The following is a 25047-nucleotide window of genomic DNA, read 5'->3' as shown; positions in this document are numbered from 1 at the left end:
TTTTTTAAGATGGAGTCTCACTCTGTCTTCCAGGCTGGAGTGCAGGGGTGTCATCTTGGCTTACTGCAACCTCCCCCTCCCGGGTTCAAGCAATTCTCCTGCCTCAGCCTCCTGAATAGCTGGGATTCCAGGCGCCCATCACCACGCCTGGCTAATTTTTGTATTTTTACTAGAAACGGGGTTTCACCATATTGGCGAGGTTGGTCTCGAACTCCTGACCTCAGGTGATCTGCCTGCCTCAGCTTCCCAAAGTGCTGGGATTACAGGTGTGAGCCACCTCACCCAGCCTGAGCATGACTTTTGAGTCTCATGTCAGCACTCAAAAGTTTCAGATTTTGGAACATTTCAGATGTCAAGTTTTTGGTTAGGGATGTTTAACCATATGTGTTTCTGGCCTGTTTGCTTGGGGGAAAATAAGGCTCCTCACCCTAGGTCCCCTAAATATTAGTGATCTTTCTTTTGTCCTGCCATTCCTCTTATTCCAAGCCAAACTTCCTCTACAGTCTCAGCTCGTGGAACCTTCAGTAACAACAAAGAGGTGGACAGTGGCTAAAACCCTTTCATTTACTTTTTCAGGTTCTTTCTTTTTGCCTAACAGTCCTAAGCCGCAGATTTGAGTTTCAAGCTGATGCATTTGCCAAGAAACTTGGGAAGGCTAAAGACTTATATTCTGCTTTAATCAAACTTAACAAAGATAACTTGGGATTCCCTGTTTCTGACTGGTTGTTCTCAATGTGGCATTATTCTCATCCTCCACTGCTAGAGAGACTTCAAGCTTTGAAAAGTATGAAGCAACACTGAGATGCCCAGGGTCTGTGACTGAAGACATTCTGATTATTTCTGTCCTGGCAGCATGTTCCAGCTCTTGATGTTTTTAAACTTTTTTTTAAAAGAAAAATTAAGTACAGAAAAGCCCAGATTTAGATACGTTTAATATGTCATTTCAAAAATGATTTTAATACTTCATTTCTTAAAGAAAACACCGAATGAATTTTGAAGCTTAATGTTTTTAAAGGCATAGTTTTATCTTTGACATCTAATTTACCATCAAGTTGTAAAATTGTTTGGAAAAATACAGAACTTGTTTTATTTATATACTTACATGGAAACTGCATGTGAGGTGTTTGAAGGCATATGTTTGAAAGAGGGAGCACCACCTCGGGAATCCTTTCTGTGAGGCGGAAACCGGGTCCTGAATCGTTGTGCTCATACCTAAGTTGAAATCTGGTCTTACTTTCATGCTGTTATGATTTCATCTGGTGAATCAGTGTTTTAAATAAGAAAGGTAATAGTTGGTAAGGCCAATATTATTTAAATGAAAGTAGTTAGAAAAATGCTCTCCTACCAAATTTTAAATTTCTCTCTTCCCTCTCTTGCTACACACTGATCAAGAGTTTCTCATAGTGCTTTGAAGTTAGAAATTATGTATAGGATATTTTAAATCATTGAGTTTTGTGTTTTGGTTGTTTTCGTTTTTTGGAAAATCTCTGTCTTTATCTTTTTTTCCCACATGGTAAATATGATCCCATTGGGGGTAAATTGTAGCTTTTTCTCATTCATCCAGTAAATAATACATCCTTTCACTTAGCAGAGATGGCCATATTAAACACGTTTTGCTATGTTAAAAATGGCAGAACATGAAAGACAAATTAAAAATAACATTTTTTAAGTGACATAAGGGTGAAATGAATCTCTGACATTTCGGGAAAAAAATATAGTTTTCTATCTCTTTCAAGGGCCGAAGAGTTTTCATTTTTATTTTTGTAATTTTATCTGTAAGTCATAAGTACTGCTTAATCAGGCCTGATTCTACTTTTGAAAATTACAGTTCTGGAAATGCAGATGTTTACTCTGAAAACAAATGTCATGAAAGATTTCCAGTTTTTAAAGCTGTATGTTTCACTGCTTCATATCTCTGTCCACTTTCTGAATGAGAACTTAGTTTGTGCCTAGAGCTGTCACTCACTGATAATGCTTACCTTCTGGGCAGTTATTCCAAAGTGGGATCGACTGTGCACCTTTGGTATCTGACCATAAAGTCTTTTGTTCCACCGACATTTGGGTGATGTCTTCACATGGAAATACAATAAAAGTAAAAATCTAGTTTAGTACTGCATTATTTATTTTCCTGAGGCTAAAGAGGAGCAGTCCTATGCCTTTTATTCAGCATCCTTTATCTGTGACTTCATGCTCTGATAACTGCCTTTCCTTCCTTCTGTGCCTTTGAATACAAATTTAAGTTCTGCAAAAGTTAAACATTAAACATTGCCAATGCAAATGTATGTACTTTGTCTTTAGTTTGATATTTGTGTATCATTTGTTTAATTTGTGTATCGTTTGTTACCTGAACATATGTTTATTACCCAAAAGGAACTGGGTGCTAGCAATGAAGAGGGGAATGAAGAAATAGCCCTAATGATGAGTGTCAGCACCACCACTCATCATTAGGCTTTACATAGAGTCTCTTCAGTGGCTTCCTCCTCCTCTGCTCCAGAGTATCACCAGTTCTTGCAGATATTTCCTTGGAAGCTTCATTTGGAACCATTCCTTCTCCATTTTTACAACCTCAAATTGTTGGGCCTGCCTGGTCTGCTCCAGCTGCCTCTTTGGTTTTCCTTACATATGGTGGCAGTAATTAGCTTTTAAATATGTGCCTGACTTAGTCACCCACACTTTATGGATGGCAGAGGCATAGGGATGGCCAAAAGGATACTGGTAGGTTCCTGGGATATTGACCAGTCACTGGTGGGTTCCTGAGATATTGACCAATCAAAGGAAGAGTAGATAGGCCCACCAAAAAAGGAAGAGATGGCACTTTGCACCCTAAGACTTGGTGGATGTGCAGCAGGGGCAAAATTGAGTAGGTCAGAGCCTTGGGTAAAATGGCACAACTCCAGCAGAGTTAAGCTCTGAATCTAAGGTAGAATCTCTGTTGTGTGTATCTACTGGCTTTATCTGAGTTGGTCCTTTGCTGAGGTCTGAGAACTGCTTGTAAATTCTGCCTCTGTTTGGGATAGGAGAATTCCCAGGATCAGTTCAGTGGTTTTAGAACCAAATGAGGGGTCCCAGCTTGCCCTTATGCTTTATATGCTTATTGTTACCGCTGATCCTACATGTGATATTCCCTCCCTAGGAAACCTTCTACTTGGTCTTTTTTTTTTTTTTTTGAGAAGGAATTTCTCTTTTGTTGCCCAGGCTGGAGTGCAATGCCCCGATCTCAGCTCACCACAACCTCCGCCTCCTGGGTTCAAGCGATTCTCCTGCCTCAACCTCCCGAGTAGCTGGGATTACAGGCTTGCGCCACCACGCCTGGCTAATTTTTTGTATTTTTAGTAGAGGTGGGATTTCACCATGTTACCCAGGCTGGAGTGCAGTGGTGTGATCTCGGCTTACTGCAGCCTCCACCACCTAGGTTCAAGAGATTCTCCTGCTTTTCAGCCTCCTGGGTGAGCCACTGTGCTCAGCAAATTTTTGCTTTTCAGCTGGGATTACAGGCATGTGAGCCACCACACCAGCTAATTTTTGTATTTTTTTCTTTTCTTTTCTTTTTCTTTTTTTTTTTTAGACTCCCTCTGTTGCCCAGGCTTGAGTGCAATGGCGCAATCTCAGCTCACTGCCACCTCCACCTCCCAGGTTCAAGTGATTCTCCTGCTTCAGCCTCCTGAGTAACTGAGATTACAGGCATGGGCCAGCACGCCTGGCTAATTTTTGTATTTTTAGTAGAGACGGGATTTCTCCATGTCGGCCAGGCTGGTCTCGAACTCCTGACCTCAGGTGATCCACCTGCCTTGTCCTCCCAAAGTGCTGGGATTGTGGGGTGAGCCACCATGCTCAGCAAATTTTTGTATTTTTAGTAGAGATGGGGTTACTCCATGTTAGCCAGGCTGGTCTCAAGCTCCTGGCCTTGTGATCTGCCCTCCCCAGCCTCCCAAAATGCTGGGATTACAGGTTTGAGTCACCGCACCTGGCCATGTTCTTATAGACTTTCTATATCTTTGATGGTTTTGAGTATTCTGCCATCATTAGCAGAAAGCTAACGTACCACTTAAGGGCCTTACGTTCTCTCCTAAGGGCAAAACAAAGAAAATTACAGATAATTTGTAATCCAAAACTTTTATCCAGAAACTTTTAAGACCACAGTGATGTAACTTGAACGATGTGTGTCAGGCTGAGTACAGTTTGGTGGGAAGGCAAATATAATCCATCATGGAATGGGATAGTCCCATTTAGACAATATGGATAAGGAAACCTTGGGGGCTCTTCCCTGTTATCCAGGATGATTTCCAGGGAGGAGGATTTCCTAAACAGTTTGACTAGAAGCAGCTAAGGAGATACTTCTGTGTGTTCTAAAAACCCGTGATCGGGAAGCAGATTAGCCTTACTCTGCCCTTGGCTGAGTCAGAGCTCCCCTCGGGCTCTCTGGATGACGGTCAATAACAGGTAAAGTATTAGGATTAAGCCTCGGGCTCTCTAATCCAACGTGCCACTTACTAGTAAGACTTTGGGTAAGAAATTTGACCGAGACTGTTTATTTCTCCATCTGTCCCCACTCTATCAAGCGCTGCTCTAGGTGCTGGGGAATACATAGTAAACAAAAGGTACAAAAATCCTCCACCTCTTGGAGTTTACATTCTAGTATGGGGGAGGCAGACAACTAAAATTTTATGTATATGGTGATACATGTTTTAGAAGAAAAAGGGGGAGGCTGAGGTGTTTGGGTGGGGGTGGGAGCTGTAATTTTATTTTATTATTTTTTTGTGTGTGTGATAGAGTTTCACTCTGTCGTCTAGGCTGGAGTGCAGTGGCACAATCTCAGCTCACTGCAACCTCCGCCTCCCTGGTTCAAGCAATTCTCCTGCCTCAGCCTCCCAAGTAGCTGGGATTACAGGCATCTACCACCACACCCAGCTAATGTTTGTGTTTTTAGTAGAGATGGGGTTTCAGCGTGTTGGCCAGGCTGGTCTTGAACTCCTGACCTCAAGTGATCCACCCGCCTTGGCCTCCCAACGTTCTGGGATTACAGGCGTAAGCCACCATGCCTGGCCAGCAATTTTAAATAGGGTGGTCTCAAAAAGGCATCACTGAAGGTTATGTTTGAACCAAGACCTGAAGGAAATGAAGAGTGAGGTGTTCCAGGGAGGTGTCTGAGGGAAGAGCATCCCAGACGCTAGATTTTGCAGGGCCTTGTAGGCCATTGTAAGAATTCAGGCTTTTCCTTGAGTGTGGTAGGAAGCCATTGCAGAGTTTTAGGCTAAGGAGTGACATGATCTGAATTTTTAATAGGACCACTCTGGCCTCTCTGTTGAGGAGCAAAGGTTGAAGCAGGGGACTAGTTGGGAGACGCTTGCAGTCCTTCTTGCAAGAAATAATGGTGCTAGACTGGAGTGGTAGTGAGGAGGTGGTAAGTGGCTGGATTCTGGATATATTTTTAAGACTGAGCCAACAGGATGTGCCGATGGATCAGATGTGGGGTCTGAGAGATAAAGTGGGAGTGGAGGATGACTCCAGTGTACTTGGCTTAAGTAACTGAAAGGATGGAGTTGCCCTTGGGCGAGATGGGAAAGATCGCAGGAGGGGGGATTCTGGAGGGGAAGATCAGGAATTGTTTTGGACATGTTAAATTTGAGATACCCATCAGACATTGAAGGGGAGATGTTGAGTAGGCAGTTGGATCAATGGATCAAGTTAAGCAGTGAGATCTGGATTGGGGATGTATAGATGGAGTTGAAGCCATGAAACTGAATGAGATAGGAGAGGAGCCAGAGAAAAAGATGTGGTCCAAGGACCAAGTGACTTTCAGATACTGGAGAGATGAGAAATCAGCGCAGGAATCTGAGAACAGTGCAGTGAGCTAAAAGCGAAAGTGAGACCAACCCTTCCCATAGAAGGGAGCAAAAATTTGGGATAGTATCTACACGTGGGACTGAGACAGAGATTTTATTTTTTAACATGACAAATGGGGTAATACCTACTTTACAGGGCTGTGGTAGGGATAGAATGAGATAATGTTTGCAGACGCTTAGCACAGTAATAATATAACAGCTCAACAATTGATACTTGGTGATATAATAATTCACGCTAATTGCTATGATGTAAATAAGCACAAAATTAAAATGTTTCTGGGCTGGGTGCGGTGGCTCACGCCTGTAACCCCAGCACTTTGGGAGGCTGAGGCGGGTGGATCACGAGGTCAGGAGATCGAGACCATCCTGGCTAACATGGTGAAACCCCGTTTCTACTAAAAATACAAAAAAAATTAGCCAGGCCTGGTGGCGGGCGCCTGTAGTCCCAGCTACTTGGGAGGCTGAGGCAGGAGAATCACTTGAACCCGGGAGGTGAAGGTTGCAGTGAGCCGAGATCGCACCACTGCACTCCAGCCTGGGTGACAGAGTGAGACTCTGTCTCAGAAACAACAACAACAACAAAAAGGGTTCTAACCCAGCTGGCCTTTAGGGTGAGGAGAGGATAGCCAGAGATCAAGTTTGAAAGAGGAGTCAGCAGCTGCAGGTGTGGGATTCTCCTCACAGGCTGCATTCTAGAGCGCAGCCTAGAGGTGCAGTTTGGTGTTGAACCTTTGCCAAGGAGCTGGGCTGTCTTGGTGCAATGCCCTTTCTGTTAAGCTTCTAAATCCCTCTTTTCCTAATTGTAAACAGGGGAACTGAGTTCCTACTTTTTTTTTTTTTTTGCATCAGACTGTTGCCTCCCAAGATTCAGCTGTCAAAGGGCAGTTCCCTGTTCTCAGTAGGTGAGGGAATAAAACTTGGACACTGGGCTATCTCAGAACACATTTCAGCCACACACAAGGGATCTGGAGACCCGATCCCTTTCTTCCTGGTTTGATGATTGGTGGGGTCTTCCTCTGAGCATCCTGAACATATTCATTTCATAAGTATTTATTGAGCACCTGCTGTGTGCCAGGCACTGTTTGATGTGCTGCAGAATAGAACAGCGAATAAGAGACAAAAGTTTCCATCCTCGTGGAGCTTATATTCTAGTGCTTTATGTTGAACAGTGCTAAGTGTGGAAGAGAAATAATACAGCAGAATGGTATTATGGAATATCAGGGTAAGGATGACGTCAGTTTTGAATAAAGACCTGAAGCAAGGTCACTGGCAGTGATATTTTGGGGAAGAACATTCCAAGCAGAGGTCATGGCTTGTGTGTGGTGCACGTGTTAGAGGAACAGCATAGGCTGGTATCGCTGCAGTGGAATGTACCAGAGTCCAAGCACGGAGGTGAGTTTAGAAAGGTATATAGGAGATTCGTAGATCACAGCAAATGGTCTGAGTGAAATTCACCCACCAGGGAGTCTTACATAGGCTACCAACCACTGGCCCTTAGGAATTAGCCCCCTTTCAGCCCCTTCAAATTGCTGTCAGAAGGAATGAGGTGTAACTGCATGAGATTTGTGAATCATCAGCCTCTCTGTGGTGCTGAAACCCTCCAGTGGACCATCTCTGGGAATGCTCCAGAGAGGGGTAAGGAAAGGGCCCCAGGGCAGGTGCATGAAGAGACTTCAAGTAGAGTGGCTTTCTAAACCTAAGGTTCCAGGCACTCGGAGCAAGTAAGGGATCCAGCCCAGGGAAGGGAGAACCCTCCTCCCCACCAGGTATGTAATACCTGAGAGCCTGCCCAAGGCTTGGCTTCAGCTGCCTCCTGCAGCTCGCATCCTCTCCCTTCCTCCTCTCTGCCCTGCATTCCAGTAGGTACTTGGCAGCTAAGGTAGCAGCGTGGCCTTCTCTGGGGACTGAGATGCTATAACTCGGGAACTGCCCAAGCACGGAGGGTGAAGCCACATCAGTGGCCCTCAGTTTAACCCCGCTGTGTTCCTCCTGTGTCCCTGGATTGGGTTGGGGGGCTGAGATGTCACTAGTGGCAAATGTGTGTTGAGGGGAGGAGGGAGGAGGGAAGATGGGCTAGTGGAGGGTAGGGGGGAGAAGAAGGAGGAGGGCAAAGATGCATCAGCATAGAGGGCACTTGGAGCCAAGTTTATGGTAAGGTGGGAGGGCCTAGGCTTCTGCATATGCTTGGACTTCAGGCTGGAGTCCCCGAGCCTCAGCCCCTTCCCCTCCTCTTCCTCCTTGAAGGCCTGCAGAGCTATGGGCTGAGAACCCCCAGGTGGTACAGATCAGATCTGAGCCAGTCTCTCCTGGACTTTTTTCATCCAAGTCCATATCTGTTTTTCTCATGAACCTGGAAACCCTTTGAAGGCAAGAACAAGGTCCTCCAATCTTTCACTACCAGCTCCTACCCCAGGGCCAGCACACCATGGGTGCTGAAACTCACAGAGGACCTTCCAAGTGGCAGACCCTGGCAAGACACTGGGTGTGCTATACTGGGATGAAAAAGATATAGGTGAGTCCTTGCCACAGTTGTACAACGGCTCAAAAGGGATTCACCCAAAGTTACACAGTAGGTCAGCATCCTGCCTCCATTCTTAGGTTCCTCTCACAGATGTTCCTCAAAAATGCCATGCCATCCTAATGCTCAGAATTCAGGTGCCCAGAGAAAACGCCCCATCCTGCCTTCCCCCTCCAGAGCCTCTGTCCTTCCTGCCTGGGTATTGGAGGCCCAGTAACAACTGCCCCATCCAAAAGAAGAGAAGCCCAACAACTGTCCTGGTTAATGCCAGGATAGAGTAACTCCGATATCCTGGTTTGTACCCAACTTGGGAGCTTTTATTTACAGAAAGGCCTGGGTGGATCTGGGGAGAAAGGGGTGGGGAGTTATGCGAGAAAGAGAAGGGGGTTGATGTTTAAATACTCAGTTGGGAGGCAGGGAAGGAAGTAGTGGGGCTGGCTTAAGGGTATAGCCGCCTCAGGGTAGTCACCCAGCAGCAGTCACCTGGTAGGTCAGAGAGTGAGATGGGCTCAGGAACTGGCAGAGACCTCAGTCACTAATCCTCGAGCTGAGGGGTGGAACTGTAGCTGGGCAGGGCCCAGGCCTCCCGGGGTGCCTACGTCCCACTGACCCAAGGACAAGATGGCCAGTGGAGAATGGTGCAGATTAAGATGTTTGTTTTGGTAACAGCCGAGTGATGCTCCCTGGAAGGAAAGCCACCCTATTCCTTCAGAGCTTCGACTCCATCGACACCACTTGCCCTGTGTGTTGGCCTCACTTTTTCACCCATCAGTGCTCTCCCCCTTGTTCCCTGATGTTTTAGAATTCCTTTTCCTCAGGACTCCTGGGTTCCAGACAGAAGGTCCTGGGGGAGATGGTTTCCTGGGTTGGGGATGGGAACATGTCCACCCAGAGGGGACCTGGTCCTTCCCCCCAGGATGCCTGCCAGGCTCTGTCCGGGCCTGATGCTCAAGGCCCCTTGATGGATCCGGGCTCTGCAAGGCGGGCAGAGGCATAGGCCGAAGCTCCAAGGCAGGCTGCAGGTTCACAGAAGCCTGGCAGCCCCACAGGGCCTGGCAGCCCAGGTCGACCTGCCTCTCCTGGAGCCCCTGGGGACCCTCGATCGCCATCCTTGCCGTTGATTGCCTGGCCAGGCCGGCCAGGGAGTCCTGTGAACAGGAGAAAGTTAAGACATTAGGGGCGCCTCTTGCCTCAGACCCAGAATTTTGAAGGTGGAGAAATTTTTCAGATGGGGAAAATGAGGCCAAAGACACCACAGGAGAAGGGACTCTGCCCCAGAGGCAGAGATTATGTGATTGTCCCCTACTCCCAGCTCCCAGTGAGCTTTGGGAGCAAACGCCCCTTCTGTCACCTTCATGAAGTGATGGTGGTGGGTTCTGGGAAGTCCTGAGAGGTCCAGCTTCCAGAGCTAGAACCACCCAGGGACTCCCGGGTGCTCCAAAGGGGTGCAGAAGCTGGGTATCAAGGACTGAGCTGGCTGAGCATGTGGCCGTCATGGCGGAGACCCTGGTGTCCACGTGTCATTAATTCCCAAGCTGAGGAACACACTGTAGCTGGACAGGGCCAACAGCTTACCTGGGATCCCTGGGGGCCCAGGCATCCCGGGGTGCCCCCGTCCCACTTCTCCTGGATCACCCTTCTCTCCACGTTTTCCTGTAGACAAAAAAGGGAATCTTCATTTTTCAGAATTGAAAAATGCTTTTCCTCTATTTTTTGCTATGTTTCACACACAGAAATTATTCCTGTTTTGTGCTAGTTTATAATAGAGGAAAGTTGGAAATGATCATGCAGGGCTTGTTAAATAAAGGAAGGTGCAGACAAAGGATGGAAGATTATGTAACCAATAAAGTTTATTACAGGAAAGTAAGCATAACAGTATCTAGCATGTACTGTGGATCAGGCAGTGAACCAAGACGAACTCTGTATGAACTACTGTCCTCACTGCCACACTATGAGGTGGGTACTTTCAGTGTCCCCATTTTACAGATGGTAAACCTAAGGCCCAGGGAAATTAGTAGGTAACTTGTCTGAGAGCCACGCTGAGAAAGGGGAGTCTGGATTCACACCCATGTGTGGCTCCAGCCTGCCTGCTTTACTGCTCTGCTGGTCTGCCACCCCATCTCTACTGACATGGAAAGATGCTTATGGGGTATCACAAAGCACATTCAAAAACAAACCCCAGAAACCCCGAGCGATAAAAATAGTACATTCATTTCCATCCATTTGCTACCGGGAAAGAAAGTCCAGGAGTGTCTCCTGGACTATGTGGCTGAGGGACCGGGGAAGGGTCTGTATGTCATCCTGGGAAGGGAATGGGGAAAGGGCGGGCCGGGACAAATCCCCCTGCCTGGCCCCCACGCCCACCGCTGAGGAGCACTCACCCTTGGGCCCCGTGTTCCCGATCTGACCCACGGCTCCCACGATGCCAGGAACACCCCGAGGGCCAGGGTGCCCATGGGGTCCCTGCTTGCCTGGGTACCCAGGGGGCCCAGGAGGTCCTGGGGGACCCACCATGCCCACCGCACCCAGGGCTTCCCGCTTGGCACTCACGGCGACCTCTGCCAGTTGCTCTGGAGGGAGGGAGGGAGGGAGAGGGAGGTCTATGAGGTGGGTGTCAGCAGTAACACGAGGGGAGGCAGAGCATCCTGTGGGCCCTGGCCCCTGGGTTTGCAGACAGCAAAGCACCATGTTTAAGTTCCCCCTTCCTTGGGTCTGTTTGGCGGAAGTCAAAGGCCCAGAGTGACTTATTCAAGGTCCCGAAGTCCTTCGGAGACTGGGCTGGAAGGAGCCCCCAGGACTCCAGATTTTCAGACAAGTGAACACATGGAGGCTCCAGGAAGGGGTGAGGGGGCGACGATGCCCTCGAACGGACTGTGAGGAGGGGTTGCTGACCCTCACCTTGCAGCATCTTCAGTGCCACATCCACGATGTGCTGGTCAGTGGCATCCCGGCCCTGAAAGCAGAGGCCTTTCAGGGAGAAGCCCCTGGCTGCAAGGGCCCACCGCTCCTGCTCCCACCTGGCTGAGCGTGAGGCCGCCATGGAGGAGACTCTGGTGTCCAGAGTCATTAATTCCCAAGCTGAGGAACAGACTGTACCTGGGCGGGGCCACGGGCTTACCTGGGAAGGTCTCGGGGTAATCCCTCAGGCTGCTCTCACAGCCTTCCTGTCTGCTCTGGGCTTAGAACCAGTCTCCGGGAAGTCGGTGAGTCTCTGGGAACCCCTAGCCTTTGGCGGGTAAGCTGCACCCCAGAACAGATCTACCTAGAAGAATCACCCCCTACCCTACCCGGGGCGCAACTCACCGCCACGCCCTGTCTCCCGGGCTGTCCTGGAACGCCTCGGTTCCCCACCAGTCCTCGAGGGCCGGGGAGACCAGGGTAGCCCTGAACCCCTGGGGCGCCCGCATCCCCACTGGGGCCGGGGTAGCCGGGTTCTCCACGTACTCCTTGCTACGGGAGGATGGGGTGGGAGCAGAGCCGGGTGAGAAGGCGCCCGGCGGGGTGGGCGAGAGTGGGGGGTGGGGGTCCAGGAAAGGGGTGGGGCTGGGAGAAGGGAGGGGCCGGGAGAGTGGAGGTCCCAGGGCTGCCCAGGAAAGTCGGAGAACGCGGGGAGGGGAGGACGCACCTGTCCCTTGGGCCCCGGCTCGCCAGACTCGCCCTACAGGCACAAGGAGCCACGGTCACGAAGCGGTAGGGGACCCCGGGGCCAGCCGCCGCTCCCCGCCCTTCCCCAGGTCGCGCGCTCACCTTCTCGCCTTTCTCTCCAGGGAGGCCGGCCACCCCCGGGTCACCCTGCAGAGAGAACCACGGGTCAGACGCGCGGTGGTGGCGGCGGCGAGGACGCGGAGCAGGGTTGGGGGTGGCTGGGAATAGGGGCGCTGGGACTCACCACTCCGCCGCGAGGCCCGGTCTTCCCTGGGGAGCCCTGGAGAAAGCGTGGAGTGAGGGGTTTGGCGAGTTATCCCCTCCAGGGGTCCCCCACCTAACTTTCTGCCACACCCATCTTTCCAACTCTGCCTCGCGGACCAGACCAGAACCCTGCAACCTGCAGGTTTGGAGGCTCCGGAAGGATCTGCGTCCTGCCGACCCCACTCCCCCTGTTTTAGGGCCCCTTTCCCAGGTGTTTCCCAGCCCCGTCTGGTACCTTGTCTCCTTTGATGCCCGGCAAGCCTTGGGGCCCTGGAATTCCAGGGGAGCCCTGCTCCCCCTTAGGGCCCTGAGGAGAAAAGAAACCAAAGGAATAAATGGAATGGGGGGCCTGGATATGATGCCCTGCCCACCTCAGCTGGCCTGCACTCACCTGCCTTCCCTGAGGGCCCGGCTGCCCCACTGGACCCCTCTCGCCCTGGTCACCCTGAAATGGAAAGAGAAGGTCACACCCTCAGCAGCTCTCAGCAGATGCAGCCTCTCGCACCCGGGCCTGACACGGCATGGCCAGGGTGCCCTCCATTTCTGCTGTCACTGGCAGGGGGTCCTTTGCTCCACTTGGCAGACCAGCAAAGGAAACCCAGGCCGTGCCTGGGGGGGCCTCTCACAGGCTGGGCTGCACGGAGCAGGTGCTGTATCCAGCAGTGCCGGCTGCTGCCGAGGCCCCTGGCGAGGGGCCACTGTGCCAGGCACTTACCTTCTGTCCCATGATGCCCTGAGGACCAATTTCTCCTCGAGGCCCTGGCTCTCCCTGGAGGAAGGAGAATTTGGGGCTAAGCATTTGACCTGGTGGAAACCACCATTCCACACCTGGCCAGCCCCTCCCTACCCTTGGGTCTCAGCTAATTTCCTTCATCAGGGAAGACTTCCCAGACCCCCTGTTCCATGCCTTTGGGTCCCTGTAGTTTTCCTTCAAAGGATCCAACACAATTTGAATTACTTATGTGATCATTTATTTCATGTCTATTTCTTCCATTAAACTATACCCTCCATGTGAGGAGGAGACTCATAGTTGCAAGTATTTAGTGAATGTTTATGCAATGAATAAATGAATGAAGAACTCTGCCTGCTGGATTCCCAGTCTGTCAACTTGGTCATCTGGGAAGGTCACACTCCAGAACAGAGCCAGTCCCCACCCTCCCTACAAGGTACAAAGGGAAATGGGCCCAGAGAGGAGAAAGAGCTTCCCTGGGTCATTGGGTCAGGGCAGAACCAGACTAAGTCTCCCTAGGTTAGGGCTCCACCCCACGGCCTCACCCTAAAGCAGGAACCCTTTTGTCAGTGGAGGGGGCACTTACCTCTTTCCCAGGGGGACCAGAGAATCCAGGAAGGCCCTGCGGGCCCGGCTCACCCTGCAGGAAAACACAGTTCTCAGGTCAGTCTGGGTGGCCCAGTCAGGCCCTTGGCCTCAGGGAAACCCAGAAACCCTGGAACCAAATGAGTTGGGGAGGGACAGAGGGTATTCTTGGTTCAGTCCTCTTGGTTCCTGATTTTCCTGTTTGTTTCTCCTCTGGATTTAAAGCCATGCCATTCTATCTGCACTGAGGCAGGCTGAGGAGTGCACGATGGGTGGGAGGTGGCAGGAGGGAGGTGGTTAGGCCCAAGGGGCTTATGTTCAGGCTGAGCCTCTGAGACTTGGCTGACGCCTGGGCCTTGCTCTCTTCCTGGCCCCAGACTTCCTTGCTCAATTCTGTCCCCAGCTTGGGATCTCCTCACCTGGTCTCCAGGGCCTCCTTTTGTCCCAGGCTGGCCCGGCACACCCTGCAGAAAGAAGTTGAAGTCAGTTTCTGCCCTGGCATGGGGGAGCCCCATGCACCTGCTGCTTTGCCTCCCATCCCCAATCCAGATTTCCCCCACCTGTGGGGGCTGAACAACAGAAGGCCCAGCCATGGCATCATGAACTTAACTGTACTTTCCCACAGTGGTGGGAGACGAGTGGGGCACAGTGAATGGCCTGCCTTCCAGGACCTGGGGTCTATGGGTCTATGGGGAAGAGACGACTATGTGCTCTCAGTTGCCTGAGCCCAGGAACACAAGTTTGCACGTGTGCACAGAAACAGGTTTGGCCACTCAGTACTCCCACAGGGAGGGAGGGCAGGCTCCCACGGACTGGACTCCAGAAGGTATGGAATGGAGATGGCCCTGAACGATGAGAAGGCACAAAGAGACCAGAAAGGGCATTTCAAGCAGAGGGACCAGCAAAGGCCTAAAGGTGTGGAGGCAGAAAAGCCAAGGCCTGTTGAGAAGGGAAAGGAGAGGGGCCATTCCTGATATGGCAGGAGGGGCAGGTTGGGGTCAGATTATGGTGGTCATTGAATGCTAAGATGAGCCACGAGGACAAAGGTTGCATCTGTCCTGTTTATAATTGTTTACCTGCCACTTAGTATACCTCAGATATTCAATAATAATTTTTTTTTTTTTGAGATGGAGTCTTGCTCTGTTGCCCAGGCTGGAGTACAACAGTATAGTCCTGGTTCAGTGTTACATCTGCCTCCTGGGTTCAACCAATTTTCCTGCCTCAGCCTCCTGAATAGCTGGGATTACAGGCATAAGCCACCATGCCCGGCTAATTTTTGTATTTTTAGTAGAGACGGGGTTTCACCACATTGGCCAGGCTAGTCTTGAACTCCTGGTCTCAGCCTCCTGAAGTGCTGGGATTACAGGTATGAACCACTGCACCCAACCTCAATAACTACTTATTGAAGGACTGGACTGAATGACTTTTTCCTGGAGGCGGTGGGGAGTCATGGAACGTGCTATAGTGGGGAAATGGTCAGATTCCATTTAGCCAACATGGAGGACTGGAATAGCCAAAGAGAGGGCTAGAGTAATTGTCCAAGTGATGAGGCCCTCACCAGGCCAGGGGCCACAGAGCTGGTAATGAGGCAAGAGGTGGTAATTGAGCAAGAACCCCGGGTGTATGTGGATTCTAACCTCATCAGCCACTAGCCCCTGGCCAGCCCCCATGGCTCCACCTGATCCTTACCGCTAGGCCCTGGTGGCCTGGGCTTCCTGGCCGTCCCGCCTGTCCTGCACTGCCCTGGGATAGACAGAGAACCAGCGATACAAATTAAAGCTCCAGCCAGAGGGCCATGGCTTCTACCCAGATGCAGGTAGGGAAACTGAGATCCAGAGGCAAGAAAGGGCATGTCCATGACAGAACCGAGGACCCCAGGCTCTAGGTGTCTAGAACCTGCATGGTCGGACTCAAGGCCCTGCCCCTGCACCAATCCCAACTGCAGCCCCACTCCTACCTTCATGCCAGGCGTGCCTGGGGTCCCGTCCTTGCCGTTGATGCCTGGGGGGCCCTAATCAGGAGGAAAGTTCAAGGCAGAGTGACAATGTGGAGATGGCTGGGGTCCGGCCACCCACCCCTGTTCCTCTGCGACAGCTGCAGTGTGCAGGGAGGGAGTGGCTCTGGTCATCCCAGGAAGCCCCACCAGCCAACTGGGGGAGGGGAGCTGAAGAGCGAGGGGGATGAGGATCATGGAACACAGCCCTTCCCTAGTGTGGAGGGTGGTGTCCCCGACTGCTGCAAGCTCCCCATGACCTCCCTTATGTCACCACCCCTGTTTACAGGTGAAGAAACTGAGGCACAGAAAGGGAGGCATTTCCTGAGGTTACAGAGCCAGCCCACCAGTTGCAGAGTTCAGACTAGCATCCCAGGCTTCTCTTCTGGGGGTTTGGACAAAGCAACAGGGCCCTGGTCTCTGTCCTGGTGGGCCTAGGCCTCTGGCACCTACCGTTGCTCCCTTCGGGCCTGTGATCCCCTGGGGTCCACGAATACCTGGGCTGCCCTGCAAAGCGGAGAGAGACCAGGTCACCTTCAGGATATCGGGTCCCTGTCTGGCTGTGCAGAGAGGGGAACCACTGAGAACAGTGGCCTCTGGGTCCCAGAGTTCCTCTGGCACAGGCCACACCATGCAGGGGCCGGAGGAGGGAGCATTGGGAGTACCCTTCCTGCCCTGGCACCAGCAGGAGGGAGAAGTCAGTGCCAGGAGGCCAGGCTGGGCTGAGCAGGAGCAGGGGTGGGAGCCAGCATCCACTGAGACTCTGGCCAAGGCCCCACACTCCACTCAGCCAAAGGAATACAACAACCAAATGCAGTGTGTGGATGCTATGTGAGTCTCGATTTGAACAAGAACCAGGAAAAGACAATTTTGAGATAACTGCGAAAAACTGAACAGAGACTGGTCATTAGATGATGTTAGGAAGTACTTGTTTATTTTGTCAGTTGTGATAACGTGATTATATGAGAATGAGTGCTTATTGTTTAGAGATATGTACAAAAGTATCTAGGGGTGAGATGATAGGATGTTAAGGATTTACTTGAAAACATCAGAGCAAAGCAATAACAAAAGCAAAGGAAGGAGGGGGCTGGGAGATAGAGGATACAAGAATGACAAAATGTTAGTAACTGAATTGGAACCTGTGATAGGTACATGGGGATTCTTTATATCACTCTCACTGGTTTTCTGTATAGTTAAAAAATCACATTAAAAAAACTAGATATGGCCGGGTGTGTTGACTCACGCCTGTGATCCCAGCACTTTGGGAGGCCGAGGCAGGTGGATCACTTGAGGTCAGGAGTTCGAGACCAGCCTGACCAACATGGTGAAACGCTGTGTCTACTAAAAATACAAAATTAGCTGAGCGTGGTGGCACATGCCTGTAATCCCAGCCACTTGGGAGGTTGAGGCAGGAGAATCTCTTGAACCGGGGAGGCGGAGGTTGCAGTGAGCTGAGATTGCACCACTGCACTCCAACCTGGGCAACAAGAACAAAACTCTGTCTCAAAAACAAAACAAAACAAAACAACTAGATGATCTCTGCTGTCCAATAGAAAAAGAAAAGTGTAAGAATTTTTTAAATTTTAAAAAGAAAAAATAATAATTAAAAAAACTAAATAATAATAACAGTTAACTGTGTTTTCTGCTCCATTTTTCTGTAAAGTTAAAACTGCTTCCCCCAATAGGTCTATTAATTAGAAAAAAAAAAAAGAGTTAAGAGAACTGGGATCCAGACCAAATCCCATTAGCCCCATGGCTGATTTGCTGGAATCTCATTGTCTGGCCCCAGTGACCATGGGACTGGATCCCAGGGCTTCTCCTAAAGTCTGAATTTGGGCTGACTGGGCTCTTGGTACAGACGATCCTCTCCAGCAGGTCACCCACTTGTACACACACACACTCACTCATACACACATACATACACTCACACTCACACATATACACACACTCAGAGATATCCTCACACACACACGCATACACTACACACACAGCCTCACACATACTCTACACACACCCTCATACACAGTCTACACTCACACACACACTGCACACACACACTGCACATTCACACGCAGTACACATTCACATTCACACACTCACACTCACACACTCACACACCCATACACACACACACACACAGCCTTAGGGAGAGCTTTGTCCTGCCCAGTACTCCCCAGGGGTCCTGACTGAACAATGAGTGCCTGAGGACTCACCACGTCGCCCTTCTCCCCAGCTCGGCCTGGCGGTCCCCTAGGACCTTCCTCACCCTGGCAAGAAAGACAAGCAGGAATCCAGGTCACACAGGCTCAGGGGGAGCCATGCCCACTCTGTGGCTGTAGCTGTAGGAGCTCCAGCCTCAGGGGTGGGGAAGCAAAAGCAGGCTTACCGGTGGCCCAGTGGCACCGATGGTGCCCACCATGCCTTTATATCCATGAGGGCCCTGCGGACAGGAAAGGGTTGCAGGTCAGTCCTGGCTGAACTCCAGGGGCCAGAAGGCGGTCCTGGAAGCTCTTGTATGACAGCCCGAGATTCACTTACCGTCTCTCCCTTGGGCCCTGCCATGCCCGGGTAGCCCCTGATGCCCTGGGGACCCTGTTGAGACAGGAAAATGACAGCAATGGCAATCGCAAGCCCCACGTCATGATACCTTGTCTGATGCCCACCTTCAGCCTTACAGTGCCCTTTTGAGGTAGGCAGCAGAGTCTCTGTCTCGTGGATGGGACATTGAGGTTCAGAGATGAGGAGGGACTCACTTGGTTACTCAAACGGACAGTGGCAGACCTGGACCTCAGCCTGGGCTTCTTGCTGACAGCTTTGGTTCCCGTCCCTCATTCCTGACAGTTTCAGCCTCCCTCTCCCCATCCAGAGATGCTCCCAGCTAGACACAGGTGTCTCTTTTGCAAGCTAGAGGCCTGAGCAGGGGAATGACTCCACTAAGGAATTCTGGGGTGAGGGAGAAGAGGGCCGCTGAGGCAAGGTGTTCCTTACCGGTGGTCCAGGGATGCCTTGCTCTCCAGAGGCACCCACGTCTCCCTTGGGACCCTAAAGGGCAGGGATGAGCTGTCAGACGGGCAGACAGATGGAAAGACACATATACAGACAAGCAAAGATACCATCTCCTTTCCCCTGCACAAGCAGACAGGAAGGACTCCTACAAACCATACAGTCCCATGTCACAGGTCGAGAAAGGCCAAGCAAGGAGACGTGACCAGAGACATGCCGACCTGGAGCACAGGCCTCCAGCCCCCAGCTCAAGGCTCTGTCCCCAGAACCCACAGGGGAAGGGGAACGGGAAGGGATGAAGAAGGGGACAGAGCCCTGTAGGACCATCTCCACGTATCCTCGACCCACAGCCCTCACCCCTCGCACTCACCGGCTTCCCCTGGCGGCCAGGATCACCCAGAACCCCGCGTTTGCCCGCATGTCCCTGAAGGGAAGGAGAGAGCTCAATACTAGGTCCCCTCCTGTTACCTGGACCACCCTCCCAAGATTCAGGCCAGGAGCTCCCACCTTCACTCCCTGCAGCCCTGGGGGACCTTTCATCCCCGCTGGACAGTTGGTTGGACACTGGAAAAAGAAAAATCCACAAGGCCCTGTGATCAGCTGGGCGGTGCGCCCCCCTCTCTCCAACTCCTGTGCTCTCCTCCGCCTCACCTGGTGGAACCCCTGCACTGCAGCCCCTCCCCATCTCTCCCGACCCCGCCATCTCTGCGGCCCCGCCTCCCTGCATTAGCCCCGCCCCCTGCATTAGCCCCGCCCCAGACCTCGCCTCTCACCAGGAAATCCGCACTGCCTTCCAGACCCTGGATGGTTCCCGGGCGACCCTGAGAGGAGACGTGAAGATGGAGCTTTGCCTGACCCTTTCCCGCTGCAGGCTTGCTCAAAGACCCTTCTCCTTCCCCTGCACTTTGCCATGTCGGGGGTTCTGGGGACACTTACAGGTTTCCCTGGAGGTCCTGGGGGCCCCGATGGTCCATCTGGTCCAGGGTCCCCCTGGAAGCAAAAGAAGCCCAAATCATACCTCTGACCAGCCCTTCCCAGCTTACCCTAGTGCCCTCCTCCAGGTCCTGCCGCTGCCCTGTCCACCCTGTCTTCCCGGTCACCTTGTGAGATCCACCATCTTGGGAGATCAACGCCTGATTGACAGGGGATGGGGCCAGCCCTTGGCGTCCCTAAAAGACCTAGGGCCGGGTGGGCTCATAGGAGGGGCTTCTGCCCCAGGCCTGGAGGCGTTTCCCAGTGGCCAGGAGCAGGCCCAGGAACTTCCAGAAAGACCACCCAGCTTGCCAGCTTGGAGATAGAAGGCAGGAGGCAGTGAACAAGGTGGCTGGGGCTCACCTTGGGGCCTGGGATTCCAATCTCACCAGGGAGGCCAACAGGTCCAGGCGGTCCCTGGGGAGCAGAGAGTCGATGGTCAGGATGCCTCAGAGGCTCAGATACCCTGGGCATGAAGGTACAGACAGGCAACCAAAGCCCGTTTCTCCACTTTTACTTTTTTTTTTTTTTTGCCAACCCCCGAGAGACTGACAGACTAGGGCTCTAAGGACCAGAGAATTGCAGAGCCAGTGGACAGGCCCAGAGTGGGCTGGCCCTGGGTCTCTGGCAGGTCCACCTATTCCCGACACTATCACAGCACGCTGGCCCCTCCCCATGGTGGCCATTCCCTTGAAGGCTTTCTGTTGTCCCCTCCTTCCCTGGGAGCTCTGGGGACCCTGCCTTATCCCTGAGGACTTACAGGAGGTCCAGCAAAACCAGGGCCCTGTAACAGAAGGAAAGAAAATTGGCTTCATGGCTCTCTCTGCAGATCCCCTCTCCCCCGAGAGTCCCTCGAAGCCCTTTCAGGTTGTACTCACTGGAAGGCCAGGAGGACCAGGAAGCCCGGGCTGGCCCTGCAGGAGCAACGAGAAAGGCTCAGAGACTGGGGTTTCCCTGGCCCTACTTCCTATCTACAGCCACTCCCAAATGCTGGCCCTAGATTGCCCCTGCTGAGGCCCCAGCAGGCACCTTACCTTGACTCCAGGGATCCCCATGGGGCCAGGCTCCCCCTTGGCTCCAGTTAAACCCTGCGGAAGAATGAAAATGTAGGATCAGTGAGGGCCAGCCTGCCCCCTGACCCACAGAGCAGGGCAGGTTCAAGGGTCCCTTCTGGGTGGGCCGATGCTCCCTTTCACCATACCTCATGAAGGCCTGGGAACCTCGACAACTGTCTTTCCTTTTCCCCAGTTCCCATAGTAACCCTAGGAGGCAGGTAGAACAATTCCCTTCTTTTGAAAGATGAGAAACCAAAGCCCAAAGATTTGGCTTCATGCCAGGCCCAGGCTTCATGCCTCTGGGTTCAGGAGTCAAAAGACCTGGCCATGGGTCAAGATTGGTCATTTGCTTGATGTCCTGCCCTGGCAATTTTTCCTTTTCTTTTCTTTTCTTTCTTTACTTTCTCTTCTTTCTTTTCTTCCTTCCCTTCCCTTCCCCTCCCCTCCCCTTCCCTTTCCTTCCTTCCAACACAGTCTCACTCTGTTGCCCAGGCTGGAGTGCAGTGGTGCAAGGTCAGTTCACTGCAACCCCCGCCTCCTGGGTTCAAGTGATTCTTGTGCCTCAGCCTCCCAAGAAGCTGGGACCACAGGCACGTGCCACCACGCTTGGGTAATTTTTGTATTTTTAGTAGAGACGGAGTTTTGCCATCTTGGCCAGGCTGGTCTTGAACTCCTGACCTCAAGTAATCTGCCCACCTTGGCCTCCCAAAGTGCTGGGATTACAGGCATGAGCCACCACACCAGGCCACTGGAAGCTTTTTCTGAGCCTTAGTTTCTCATGTGGGTGCCTCTCTGAGTGGATGTGAGAACCAATGCAATATAGAAGGCAATATGCCTTGTAATCGTTGCAGGGTGTGGATGAATTTGAAGAGGCCCTGGTGACTGTCCCAGCCCTGGTCACACCTCATGAACCAGCAGGGCAGAGGCAAGTCATCGGGGTTTCTCCGATTTCTCTCATCTTTCAGTGACTGACCCAGTATAACTCCCACCAGATGTCGTCCTCATGCCCCTGGGGCTGGCTGTGTTCAGGAGCCTGTGACCTTGGGGGCCCCTGGGAGCTCTGTGGTATCAGCTAAATGATGTTTCTTTCCTGAGTCATGCCTGAGACTGTGGGCAGGGGTCGGGGGAAGAGCAGAGGGAAGGACAGGGCACACAAGCACATATTCCACCTGATCCTGGGAGGCCAGAAATGTGAGACTAAGTCCTGACTGCTGCAGGGGAGCAGACCCTCTCTCTGGACCCCGGTTGCCTGCAAATCAATGCCCCTGGCGGGGGGATGTGAGGTTCCAGGGAGGTCACAAGTCATACCAAGGTGTAGGGGGGCTCACAGCTGGAGAGTCTCCAGCCTGCTGCCCATCTCTGAACAGATCAGTGAAGATGCCAGAGCCAGGCCCTGGAGGTCAATTAGTGGAGCCCTTCCCTTCCCCACCCGACACGCAGGTACTCACATCAATCCCAGGCTTCCCGTCTGGACCATCTGGCCCGGGTTTGCCAGGCTCACCCTTGGGTCCCTTGAAAACAGAGATGGAACAAACATGAGCCAGAGGAGAGCAAGAGCAGGAAGGGTCAAGGCCAAAGAGAATAAAGCACTCACCGGAGGGCCAGCTTTGCCAGGGGGCCCCTTGTCACCCTGCAAGATACAAGTTGGTGAGACAGCACACTACGGCTCACGCTACCCCAAGTGGGCACACACAGGCCCTGGCAGGCCGCTCCCAAAGGCTCTCCTCACTCTCCTCTCTTCTGTCTACGTCCCCTAAGCCTTGCAATTTTTGAGAAAACAGCCCCCTTTTCCTCAAAAATAAAATCCAAAAACAAATTATAGGAGCATGAGAATAAACCTGGCTGGGCTGGAGAGGGTGACAGCAACATGCAAGAAGGTACAGACATGCTGATGTCATGAGGTGCCAGCTGTGAGACCCACTACCAGGGCTGGGGGCTCCAAGCTGATGCCTCTTGGATTTGGGCACGTGTGGGAGGTTGGGGCTTCTGGAGAAACGTGAAGGGGGATAAGCAAGTTGGGTAGCAGCTCTATTCCAGACTGTAGGGCAGGAGAACAGGAAACTGAGCCAGTGGCAAGGACCAAGGGGGACTGTAAGGGGGAAATTCAGTGTTCCCAAGGAGGGAAGGACCTCCTTCCAGTGACAAAGGACCCTTGGTGGTGGGCAGGCAGGGCCGGTGGAATCCGATTTAGCCCCAGAGAGGCCTCCAGGCATTTCAGAGCCCTCAGCAGCCAGGGCCTGGCCGGGGGCCCAGCATCCTGTGTTTGGGGGGTGGGGGCACCAGGTTGAATAGAAGTCTGTCCAGACTGGTAAACATCAAGCGGCCCTCCTGCGGGAGCCTTCAGAATGAAGTATTTAACCCTCACTCTGCAGGGAACAAGCCCAGCTGATTCTAAATCAGGGAGAGAAAACCGAAGGGAAGAGACAGGAGTCTGGCCCAAGCTGGTGGGCGGTCTGGCCAAGGCTCCCAATGAACCTGAAGAAGTGTCCAGATGTGCCAGAGGCAGGGTGAGGGGTTGAGGCGCCTCCTACCCAACAAGGAGGGGAAAGGAGAGGAGGGGGATGAGGCCTCGCTGTGAGCTGCGGCCGGCAGACTGAACAGCAGCTCCTTGTCCGTCGGCTGCTACAACCCGCTCTGCAAGTCAGGCCTGGATTGAGGTTTTGCAGAACAAACGGCGTCCTTGTGCTGGCCGGCGCCGCCTACTGGCGACGGGGGCACTACATCTCTGGGCACCTCAGTCCCCACCCCCACCACAGCGCTCACAAAGTTCTCCTTTGTCCGCCGCCTCCCTCCTGCCCTGGTCCCTGGTTAGAGACTCACGTCGATGCCGTCGGATCCAGGCACTCCCGGCGGTCCCGGGGGGCCCGGGGGGCCCCGTTCTCCCGGTGGACCTCTCTGAAAACACACACGGCGGGGGCAGTCCTCAGACAGTGCGGGAAGCTGGGCGTCCCCGGGGCTGCAAGCGACCCTGGGAGCGGGGTCCTAGGGGCGCACCTCCTCCGTGAACTCCCACGTATTGAGAACCTTCTGCATAGCAGGCACTGTGTGCCATTACATGCATTATCTTAAAGAATACTTAGAACCTGGAGGCGGACGCTGTTATGGGCAGCCGTTTGCAGTTACAGAAACTGGCTCTGAATATGAAGGGTCCATGGTCACTGAGCGTGGGCGGCGGCGCCAGGACTCCGCCCTGGGTGCCCGACTCCTTCTACTGTGCCAGGTTGCCCTTGCGCGGTGGCGGTGGGGAATAGATGGAGACGTGGGCAGCTCAAATAAATCACAGATGGAATGCAAGGTTGTGCCTAGCAGGCTGCCGGCCCTCAGTGAGCGGTGACTCGGGTTATTGTTCTTATGTGAACGACAGGCAGAGACAGCGCCTCCTTCTCTGCCCGTGGTGCGGGAAAACCCGACGGGAAAGTGGGGGAGGCTCAGGGAAAGGAGGTGTAGGGAGGTGAAGCGGATACTCTCTTCCCACTCCGAGCGCCCCTTCCGCAGCACAACTGCCGGGTCCTCCCTCCACTAAGTCCTGACTGCTGCCGGGAAGCAAGAGGAGCCTGCACCTCCCAGAAAGCAGACCCTCTCTCTGGACCCCGGTTGCCTGCAATTCAATGCAGGTGAGTGTGAGGTTTCAGGGAGGTCACAAGTCATATCAAGGTGAGGGGAGCTCACAGCTGGAGAATCTCCGTCCTGCTGCCCATCTCTGAAAAGATCAGAGATCTTAAAAGGCGGCCCTTTTCAGACGCCAGGTTGGACCCAGGCAGGGGTCCTGGTGCCCACGACCTCCCCAGGCCGCGAAGTGCCAGACTGGCGCCCCGCAGGAGAGCTCGGAACCACATCCAGCACCCCACGGGGCCCGGTCTCTGCCCTACCCTCGCGCCCGCAGCCCCCCCGGCGGCCCTCGGAAGGGAGACGTGGGTTGGCGGGCAGGGCCGAGAGGCCGCCTAGGGGCGATAGCGGTGTCTGGTTGGAGCCGGCGCCCCCTGGGAGGTGGCGGGGGCGGAGGCTGCGCAGCGGGTGAATGAGCACCATTGTTTGCCCTGCCACCTGGGCTCCCCGGGCTGCCAGGACCGGGCGCCAGCTCCTGCCCCACGCTGCCTGTCCCGGGCAGGGCCGCGCGTCTCGGGACGGGTCCCCTCTGACTCTCCGACTCAGCCACCTCCATTCACGGTGCCGCGATGGGCACCATGTATGCACCCACCCAGGGGACCTGCCCGCGGTGCTGTCCTCAGGTGGCCCCTCGGGCTAGGGCTGTCAGTAGACGCGGGACACAGGCAGAACTCCTCCATCCCGGACCCCAGACCCTGCACCCTGGACCGTGGCAGCGGAGGGGCTGCGAGACTTACGATCTGCGCCAGAGCGAGCACTAGCACCTGGAGAAGAACAAGGAGGCAGCGGGGGGCGGCCGCAGCGACGGCCATGGCGGGCGGCGAGGTCAAGGG

At 53.0% G+C, this 25047-nt stretch overlaps 2 protein-coding genes across 2 annotated transcripts in view; one reads left to right on the top strand and one right to left on the bottom strand.

The window, feature by feature from the left end:
• ZMPSTE24 (zinc metallopeptidase STE24) overlaps positions 1-2282 on the top strand; it is a 50049-nt gene extending 47767 nt beyond the window's left edge. The window contains exon 10 of the mRNA XM_011955214.1: positions 577-2282. Coding sequence (XP_011810604.1) covers positions 577-801 — 225 coding nt within the window. The 3' untranslated portion in view covers positions 802-2282. The remainder of the gene's footprint in view (positions 1-576) is intronic.
• Positions 2283-8616: 6334 nt separating this feature from the next.
• COL9A2 (collagen, type IX, alpha 2) lies at positions 8617-25041 on the bottom strand. Its single transcript, XM_011955213.1, has 32 exons — positions 24952-25041; positions 23429-23503; positions 22203-22238; positions 22057-22119; positions 20588-20641; positions 20432-20467; positions 20314-20337; positions 19917-19970; positions 19518-19571; positions 19355-19402; positions 19089-19145; positions 18952-19005; positions 18567-18620; positions 18117-18170; positions 17965-18018; positions 17792-17845; positions 16032-16085; positions 15543-15596; positions 15275-15328; positions 14005-14049; positions 13587-13640; positions 12986-13039; positions 12662-12715; positions 12506-12577; positions 12251-12286; positions 12109-12153; positions 11987-12019; positions 11665-11811; positions 11260-11314; positions 10743-10931; positions 9937-10014; positions 8617-9509 (listed from the first exon to the last, which is right to left on the bottom strand). The coding sequence occupies exons 1-32, from the start codon at positions 25024-25026 to the stop codon at positions 9310-9312; spliced, it is 2070 nt and encodes a 689-aa protein (XP_011810603.1). The 5' UTR covers positions 25027-25041; the 3' UTR covers positions 8617-9309.
• Positions 25042-25047: the final 6 nt, after the last annotated feature.

This window comes from Colobus angolensis, unplaced genomic scaffold, assembly GCF_000951035.1.
Source record: "Colobus angolensis palliatus isolate OR3802 unplaced genomic scaffold, Cang.pa_1.0 Scaffold399, whole genome shotgun sequence".
Taxonomy (NCBI): Eukaryota; Metazoa; Chordata; class Mammalia; order Primates; family Cercopithecidae; genus Colobus; species Colobus angolensis.
The sequence above is the reverse complement of the archived record's forward strand: the minus strand, read 5'-3'. Positions and strand labels throughout refer to the sequence as shown.